General features: G+C 49.6%; 1 protein-coding gene across 2 annotated transcripts in view; it reads right to left on the bottom strand.

The window, feature by feature from the left end:
• The window catches only part of THOC2 (THO complex 2), a 141315-nt gene that overhangs the window by 67069 nt on the left and 64362 nt on the right, over positions 1 to 9884 (bottom strand). For both annotated transcript variants that reach the window (XR_006386832.1, XM_044269083.1), the window contains exons 25-26: positions 4870 to 5027; positions 4382 to 4510 (exon numbers count right to left, since the gene is read on the bottom strand). Coding sequence is in view for 1 of the 2 variants with exons in the window: in XM_044269083.1 (XP_044125018.1) it covers positions 4382 to 4510; positions 4870 to 5027 (287 nt within the window). In the remaining variant the exon portion in view is untranslated. The remainder of the gene's footprint in view (positions 1 to 4381; positions 4511 to 4869; positions 5028 to 9884) is intronic.

The following is a 9884-nucleotide window of genomic DNA, read 5'->3' as shown; positions in this document are numbered from 1 at the left end:
TGCTAGAGGTCAGAGGACAATGGGCCGACTGATTCAAGCTGATAGAAGAGCAACGTTGACTGAAATAACCACTCGCTACAACCGAGGTATGCAGCAAAGCATTTGTGAAGCCAGAACATGCACAACCTTGAGGCGGATGGGCTACAACAGCAGAAGACCCCACCGGGTACCACTCATCTCCACTACAAATAGGAAAAAAAGGCTACAATTTGCACAAGCTCACAAAAATTGGACTGTTGAAGACTGGAAAAATGTTTTCTTGAACATGACAATAAGTTCACTGTACTAAAATGGCCCCCACAGTCACCAGATCTCAACCCAATAGAGCATCTTTGAGATTGTGGTGGAACGGGAGCTTCGTGCCCTGGATGTGCATCCCTCAAATCTCCAACTGCAAGATGCTATCCTATCAATATGGGCCAACATTTCTAAAGAATGCTATCAGCACCTTGTTGAATCAATGCCACGTAGAATTAAGGTCAGTTCTGAAGGCAGAAATGGGTTGTCTAATGTAAAGATAGCATGCTCGTTTTAGGAAGTATGGTTATTCAACTTTCTTACTGTTTACAGAAACTCAATGAAAAAAAAAATATATATAAACATTTACTGACAGCAAGCAGAGTGTCTCAACAACTGCTGAAATTTTGAACCCCTCTACCTCCCTCAATTGGTGCCAGGACAAGAGGTCTTCTGGCGGTAATTTTACTTCTGCATCCTGGTCCCCATCCCGTTATATTTATTATTAAAGCGCCATTCATTCCATAGCGCTGTACATATGATAAGCGGTGCACATACATAATACAGACAATTGCACCAAGCATGAACAAGACGAGTTACAGACTGGTACAGAAGGAGAGAGGGGCCCTGCCCGTGAGGGCTTACAATCTATATGGTATGGGAGAAAAACCACAGTAGGAGAGGGTGAAGTTGGTCATGGTGGTATAGAGGCAGCAGGGTCACTGGTTGTAGGCTTATCTGAAGAGGTTTTTAGGTTTCTTTTGAAGGATTCCACTGTAGGTGAGAGTCTGATATGTTGGGGTAGCGAGTTCCAGAGTATGGGGGATGCACAGAAATTTTGGAGGCGATTGTGGGAAGAGGCAATAAGAGGAGAGGAGAGGAGGAGGTCTTGTGAGGATCGGAGAGGGCATGTGGGGATGTATCGGGAGAGTAGCTCAGAGATGTAGGGAGGGGACAGGTTATGGATGGCCTTGTATGTATTTGTTAGTATTTTGAGCTGAATTCACTGGGCAATGGGGAGCCAGTGAAGAAATTGGCAGAGGAGTAATGGGGTGAGAGATGGATTAGTCGGGCAGCAAAGTTGAGGAGAGATTGGAGGGGTGCGAGAGTGGTAGATGGAAGGCCACATAGGTAAATATTGCAGTAGTCTAGGCAGGCGATGATGAGGGCATGTACAAGCACGGATGCGGGAGATGTTTTTGAGTTGGAGGCGGCAGGTGGTGGAAAGGGCTTGGATGTGTGGTGTCGGAAGAAGAGGGCAGAATCCAAGGTCACTCCAGGGCAGCGGAATAGGTTGACCGGGGAGAGTGTGCAGCTATTGATTATGACGGATATGTCTGTTGGGGGGGTTGAGGAAGATGGGGGAAAGATGATAGAATTCTGTTTTATCCATGTTAAGTTTTAGAAAGCGAGAGGAGAAGGAGGATATGGAAGATAGGCATTGTGGGATTCTGGATAGTAAGGTGGTGATGTCTGGACCAGAGAGGCAGATTTGTGTGTCGTCAGCATAAAAGTGATACTGAAAGCCATGGGACTATGAGATGATCCAGACCGAAAGTGTAGATAGAGAAGAGTAGGGGGTCGTAGGACAGAGCCTTGCGGGACACCAACAGAGAGGGAATGAGACGAGGAGGTGGTGCGACAGTGGGAGACACCAAATGTCTGCTCTGTGAGGTATGATGTGATCCAGGAGAGGGCCAGGTCAGTGATGCCAAGATCAGGGCTGTTAGTTCCAGTACCCAATAAACGTATGTGGCTGTGCACAGCAGGAGTGGACTTCGCTGCACTATTTGGATGACGTCAGAGCAGAGACGTCGACTCCCCTGCGAGCCATCTGAGTGTCGGGGCTGTCTCTTTGGCTTTACTCAGTTATGTTTGCATATCTGGCAAAGGCTCGATAATTTAGGAGCATGGTCTCTTCAGAGGAAGAAATACTGGGGAAGAGGAGCAATGAAGAGTGAGGGAGGTACAGAGATGTAATAGTTTCAGCAGGGGTTTCCAAGATACACAGACAAAAGAAAAAAGAAAAAAAAAAAAAAGGTCAGAAAGGATTAAAAACAAAGCACTACTTACCTCCACCAATCCCCTGCCGCAGCTCGACATGCCAGGGAAGACCTGCTTACTCAATCATTGGCCACAGCTGTGAACTGTCTCAGTCTGTGAATGGCTGAGCGGGCCTTTCCTGGCATCTCAAGTATAGGAAGTGACGAGCGGCAGAGAACAAAGCTATGTCGGAACTGCAACAGTGGAGTTCAGTTATGTTGTTTTTTTTTTTTTTAAACTTAAACCTTTTTAAGTTAAGGCAGCGGCTATCATGCAAGCTTTGTAGTCAACCTTAGGGCAAGTGTTTGAACGTCATGTGCTGATGGTTGGTAAACATCTCGATTGGCACATAATTCCTGTAAGCTTTTATTTACAACCCCTTTAATAACGGGATGATCGACCAGTATACAAAGATAGGAAGAATGAAAGCCAATGCTTCACTGACTATTGACATGAATGGCTGACATGCAGCAGGAAATGACAGCAAGAAATTTGGCTGAGAAATGTGTTAGGAAGGAATAGGCAAACTGTCAAAAGCAGCATGAATATTAAAATCCAGTGCCCAGGATTTTAATCAGTTGTCTCCAGCTGATGATGAAGCTCAACAGTTCAAAATCCCGACATGAAGCATTCGCACAAGATACAGAGCGCACAACGGCATATCTTCTGCTGTCAAGTCCAGCCCAACGGAGCATTTCTTCTCCTGAACACTCAGATAAACGTCAGCCGAGAAATCATCTACATGCTGCTGTAATTAATTTCAACTAACTCAGTGGTATACAGAGTAGAAGTAATAAATATCTACACTCTAATACTACGACGTCATATACTACTAGGAAACTCTTTCTACCTTACTATCGCATTCAGACTAAACCAGCCGCAGCTGTACAAAAGGACCGCAGTGTGACGCTCCGCCGAGGGATCAGAGAAGGGATGATGGTACATACGGAGAACAATACAAAGAAAAGCATTTATAGGGGAGCTGGGGACCTCAACTACTCATTACATGACTCAAGACATGTCTAGTCAGCAACTTATTGAGAACCCGTCACCAATGAGTACATTAATCACTTACAAAAGTTTCATATTCATTTGACCTACTTTTCGCTAATTATAATCCACAATAGTAAGAACGGGAACCATGCAGATAGTGCTGCTATAGTTAATACAGTGACAATGGGCAGGTGCTGTTGGCCATATACATAAGACAAACATTGGTCAAACCCCCAAGGCAGCAGATATGAGGGGAAAGAAAGTTTGAGTATTTTGGATTTTAACCTAACTGTTCTGTCGGCGTGCTCCAGCAGCAGGTGGACGGCTGCTTATATCTCTGGATTAGTAGCAGCTATTGTTTAAAAGCAGGCATTTCAAGCTTTCAAATAATACCAGAATCACAGCATTATCTTCAGAAGATATCCCCGTTAGAAATTGGGATCTAAGTGAATAAATATGCAGTTTTTACGGCGTTTATTCCCGATTCAATTTCTAACTGTGATATCTCCTGCTAAAGCAGCCCCCAAGATGTGCTTGGGCAGAACTGTTAGATGGCTAATATGCTTGATACTTTGTTCTCAACAGAGACGTCAGGTATGTCGGCTGAACCAAATGATTATGTATATGGTGGTGTCTCTCCCCTGACAATAGATGTCAGAGTAAGGAAGGGTTGAGCATTGAGAACACATGCCCGGCCCAGCTGTGCATTCATGTGTATGGGGCGGAAGGAATAGCCAAAAGCCAAACAAGTATGACTTGATCTGCAAGGATTCATAGAGAAAGCTCGTCAGTCCTTCCCCCCACCCACACAGAGTGATTGACAGCATTTTCAATATGAACTGGTACAAAGGCATGGTTGTCGATCACTGAAGTGGAAAGCAGGACTCAAAATTCAGATATGCAACAACTTGTTCTGCTGTGGGACTTTGAGTGGTCTCTCTTTTGGAAAACATCTGGCAGGTTTACATCGGAATACATTTTGGAGGACAGGAATACTACATTTCACCATAACAATAAGAAAATAAAATCCTAAGTGTTGGGGCTTTGGAGACAGAATTAGGAACAAAAAGCTATGTAATACGGTCAATTTGTTATCATATTTCCTCACCTTGTCATATACTGCCCGATCACTGTGCCACTTGGTAACAGTTTCTAGCATACAACAAAGAAATCTTCCGTAACGGCTGGCTTCATTTTCTGTGCAACTAGCAACAGTGTAAATGATGTCTGAAAAGACCTGTAAATGACAAGATCAGATCTATCAGAGGGAAGGGATGAACAACTTAAACAGGTTTTCCAGGCCTAACAATTTTCTTTTTAGGTTTCATTTTTTGGCCCAGAGCGCTGTATCAGTGCCTCTTCTGTAGAGACTGTTCAGTCCCTGCCATTCACACCAGGATTGATCCTGGAGCAGGTGTCAGGGGCTGTAAAGACCCCACACAAGCTGCTGCCGATAGACCACCATGGAAGCCCGACACGTTCCGACAGCCAGGCTCAGATAATTCCGACCCCAGCCATCTAAACTCAATGCTTGAAGAGGAAAAAAACATATTGAAAGCATAATATGGACAACAATACAATTTAACAGATACTCACTCGATCATAACAAAGTAGTGTAGAAAAGTTAGGAGTTTTCTGTAGGTGTACAAGTTCTACAAACCGGGCACAGTACACTGCGTCGATGGATGAGAACACACAGCGGGGAAATATACAAAGCTGTAAAAATTTGGTGATCGTCTCATTCTTTGTGGATCCTGAAACGATGCAAAAAAAAAAAAAAAAAAAAAGGTAATATTATCAATATATTTATTAGAAAAAAATATATATATATTAGGGAGGAGGTGGAGGACATGGAAATCTGCTAATGACATGGCAACTACAGTTCTACCCAAGGTCAAACTGTCCGTGTATAGTTCTGCTCACAAGCCCCCCCCCCCCCTCCATGTTCCAGGAGGGACCACCCAGTACAGTCCGTGAAGAAACTGTACTGAAACTAGGGGACAGGACTTCTGAAATGAGGCCTAACACATAAGCAAGTCACTTGTAGTTCAGTTTAGGGTTGATAAGGTGGCCAACATCTTTAGAGACACTAAACCCAGAAAAGGAGATTTTTGTGAAACTCACCTGTAAAATCTTTTTCTCGTCTTTTCCATTGGGGGACACAGACCATGGGTATAGCTTAGAGGTATTAGTAGGAGGGACACTATGCAAATGAAAGAGCTCCTCCTCCTCGGGCTATACCCCCAGACTCCACCAGGAGGAACTCAGGCGTTGCACAAGCAGTAGGAGAAGGAGCAAGAAAAAATCATGGAAACCATCGGACCAAGCCATAAGGTCCAACCAGAAACAGAAAAACTGAACTAAAGACCCCTCCTGCAACAGGAATAATGGGTGGGAGCTGTGTCCCCCAATGGAAAAGACGAGAAAAAGATTTTACAGGTGAGTTTCACAAAAATCTCCTTTTCTCGTGCTTTTATCCATTGGGGGACACAGACCATGGGACGTCCAAAAGCAGTCCATGGGGTGGGAAAAAATACCAGCACCGCCAGGAGGAACGCCCCAACGGTCAAACAGGAACCACAGCCTGCAAAACCCTGCGGCCAAAGCCGCATCAGCCGAAGCCAGTGAATGCAACTGACAAAAATTTGCAAAGGTATGCAAGGACGACCAGGTGGCCGCCGTACACAGCTGAGACGCAGAGGCACGACTGCGTCTTGCCCAGGAAGCCCCCTCCGCCCCAATGGAGAGAACGGCAATTCTAGCCGGGGGAACTCCACCACAAGCGTGACAAGCCACGGAAATAGCCAAGCAGATCCAGAGCGCCAAGAACGGCGGACGGAAGCAGTAGCCGCGAGACACACCTCCAGGACCCGTACAACATCCAGGGAATGCAGAGTGCATTCCTTGGGGTTAGCCGGAGAAGGACAAAAGGAAGGCAGGACAAGATCCTCATCAAGGCGGAAGGGAGAGACCACCCTGGGCAAAAAGAAGGGGACTGGACGGAGCACAACTTAATCCTGGTGGAAAACCAGAAAGGCTCCTGACAGGAAAGAGCGGCCAGCTCCGACACCAGTCTGACTTAAAAGCTCGTGATGGGACGTGAACTCACAGCCACTGCATAATAGCCCAGAACTTTAATCACTACGCTATGTAGCTGTATCAGAAGCTATGGTCACAAGGAAGTCCAGATGAGAACAGTCAGAGAGACCCTCCTCAAAGGCTCGAAGGGGGCCGACTGCAGAGCGCGCAGAACCAAATTGAGATCCCAAGGAGACAAAGGGGGAACATACGGGGAACCGAATGCGCCACCGCCGAAGAAAGGTCACCACCGGACCCTTAAGAGCAAGGGACCTCTGACGGCCCGCGCCGAAACCTGACCTTACAGGGAACTAAGCGACAGTCCCCGCACAAGCCCAGACTGAAGAAAAGACAGTACCATCAAGATGGAAAACCGAAGGGGAGGGAACCCCGAACCCTCAAAAAAGGATAGGAAGGCCATCCAGGTACGATAGTAAATCCGGGAGGAAGAAGACTTCCCCGGACTGATCATGGTCCTAACCACTGAATCAGAGAACCCCATCTTTATCAGGATGGCGGTTTCAACAGTCATGCCGGTAAACGAAGAGACCGCAAATTCCAGTGGAAGAACGGGCCCTGAGACAGTAGGTCCTGTCCGTCGGGAAGAGGCCATGGGGCGTCCGCCAGCAACCGAGCCACGTCCGAAAAAACCACGCGCGGCGAGGCCACTCTGGGGTGATGAGAACGGTCGGAGTCCCTTCCGCCTCGAACTGGCGTAGACCCTTTGGTAGGAGAGGAAAACAGAGGAGGCTGAAGTCCTGCCACGGAGACACCTGCGCATCCATCCGTACGCCTCCGGATCTCGGGCGCGAGCCAGGACCACTGGGATCTTGTTGTTGAACCCGGACGCCATTAAGTCCACATCCGGACGGTCCCATCTGTGGCAGATTTCCTCGAACCCTTCTGGATGCAGAGACCACCCGCTTGGATCCACCGTGTTGTGGCTTAGAAAGTCCGCTGTCCAGTTGTCCACTCCTGGAATGCAAACTGCTGACAACACCGGAACGTGCGTCTCCGCCCACGTCAGAATTCTCTTCACCTCCTGCATCACCATCCGGCTGCGGGTCCCGCCCTGATGGTTGATATAGGCCACGGCCGCGGCATTGCCCGTTTGAACCCGCACTGGGAGGCCCGCAAGGAGAGAGGTCCAATAGGAGAGAGAGAGCGGAAAAAATCGCCCTCAGTTCCAGAAAGTTGATTGGAAGGCGAGACTCTGCCGCCGACCAAATTCCTTGAACCATCAAGATGGAAAACCGAAGGGGAGGGAACCCCGAACCCTCAAAAAAGGATAGGAAGGCCATCCAGGTACGATAGTAAATCCGGGAGGAAGATTTCCTCGAACCCTTCTGGATGCAGAGACCACCCGCTTGGATCCACCGTGTTGTGGCTTAGAAAGTCCGCTGTCCAGTTGTCCACTCCTGGAATGCAAACTGCTGACAACACCGGAACGTGCGTCTCCGCCCACGTCAGAATTCTCTTCACCTCCTGCATCACCATCCGGCTGCGGGTCCCGCCCTGATGGTTGATATAGGCCACGGCCGCGGCATTGCCCGTTTGAACCCGCACTGGGAGGCCCGCAAGGAGAGAGGTCCAATAGGAGAGAGAGAGCGGAATAAATCGCCCTCAGTTCCAGAAAGTTGATTGGAAGGCGAGACTCTGCCGCCGACCAAATTCCTTGAACCGTGCGAGACTGGAAAACGCCCCCCCCAACCCAGGATGCTGGCATCGGTGGCGGCGATCGTCCAGGAGAATGCGAGAAAGGAACTCCCCGACCTCAGGTTCTTTGGGAACAGCCACCAAGGGAGAGCTGCCCGAACCCGCTGAAAGGTAAAGGATCTCCTGTTGCGCCAGGCGAGTGTGAAACTGGGCATATGGAAGGCCTCGAAAGAGGCTACCATAAGACCCAGGACCTGCAAGTATTCCCGAATGGAGAGGCACGGGGAGCGCAGCAGATGCGACACTGCCCCCTGGACCTGGGAGGACTTGAAGGCTGGTAGAATACTTAGGCAGCCGAGGTGTCCAAAATCACCCTCCGGAAGGAGAGCCTCTGGGACGGGAAGAGGCAGCAGTTTGGGAAAGTTACCAGCCAGCCGAACCGTTCCAGGGTCTGAACAGTGATCCGGACGCTGTCCGTGGTCTGCGGTAGAGAGGGGGGCCTCTATCCGGATATCGTCCCGACAGGGCAGCAAAGGAATGCCCCATGTACGAAGAAGCGCCATGAGCGGTCCAGGACCGTGGCAAGGACCCGCGGGGTGGTCGCCAACCCGAAGGAAGGGCGACAAACTGACAGTGTCGACCCATAATGGCGAAGCGCAGGAATCGATGGTGGGATTCCGCAATCGGGACATGTGATAGGCCTAGGAGCAGCAGGGGGGGCTGACTGGGCCCTCTAGTGCCGGGAAGGCTGGTGCAAAGGAAGGGCTCTTTGCGGGCGACCTGAGACCCCCGGCGGAGGAAGCAGGCGACGGCCTACCAGATGAGAAACGGCAAAAGGCATGCAGAGATGAACTCGTCCAGCTGATCCCCATAAGGTCTGGAAACCCCAAAGGGGAGATTAGCAAGGGAACGCTTGGTGGAGGCGTCAGCATCCCACACCTTCAATCAAATCTCTTCGCGCTGAGTGACAGAGATGGCCAACCTGCGGGCAAAGAGGGAAACAATGTCCCTAGAAGCTTCGCAAAGAATCTTAGAAGCCTGAGACATCTGGAGAACCAACTCCAGTGTGTTAGTAGCCGCATCTCGTACCGCCAGTTCCTGGTGGTGGTGTTGTAACCACACCGAGAGAGCACTGGCTACCCCTGCTGAGTGAAAGGTAGGTCACAGGGACGCGCTGCCAGCGAAAAAAGGACCTGGAAGAGAGTCTATGCGTCTGTCTACAGCATCCTGGAAAGAGGAACTGACTAAGACAGGAAGGGCCACATAATTGGCTAATCCGGCCACCGGAGGATCCACCTTAGGGGGAGGAGACACCTCTCCTCGCCGTCAGCAGGGAAAGGAAAGTATATTCATGCGCTGGGTGGTCGAGAACCTTATTAAGACCACCCCAGGCCCTGGACATGACCGCGGAAAAATCCCTCATGGACCGGGAACATGGTAGTCTCCGACTGCCTGGACGGAAAAAGGGGGAACTCCTGACCAGTGGAAGGAGGAGAATCCCCTTGGAGAATAAAGGTGTCTCGGACAGTCACCACTAAGTCAGCCACCCTGGTGGAGAGCTTAGGCGAGGGGTCCCGCTCCATGACCTAATCAGAGCCGGAAATTCTCCTTCAGACTTGCGCTCCCTAAGGGAGGGGAGAGTCGCCCGAACGCGCCTCTAGACGAGGGGGGGGGGGGGAGCCAGAGCCATCCGAGGAGGGATGCTGCTGCTCACGCTCCCTGTTAGTAGTCGGGCGTCTTCTGTGGAAAACCACTTAGAGAGGTGGTTGGCGTCACAGGATTTGAAAAAGCCCTATAGTCCAAAAAGGACCTGGCTCGTCCGAGCCGGATAATTCTCCTTCGGATTACTCTCCCTAGGGAGGGGGAAGAGCAGTCCG

This window comes from Bufo gargarizans, chromosome 9, assembly GCF_014858855.1.
Source record: "Bufo gargarizans isolate SCDJY-AF-19 chromosome 9, ASM1485885v1, whole genome shotgun sequence".
NCBI classification, from domain to species: Eukaryota; Metazoa; Chordata; class Amphibia; order Anura; family Bufonidae; genus Bufo; species Bufo gargarizans.
This window is presented reverse-complemented; position numbering and strand designations above follow the sequence as displayed.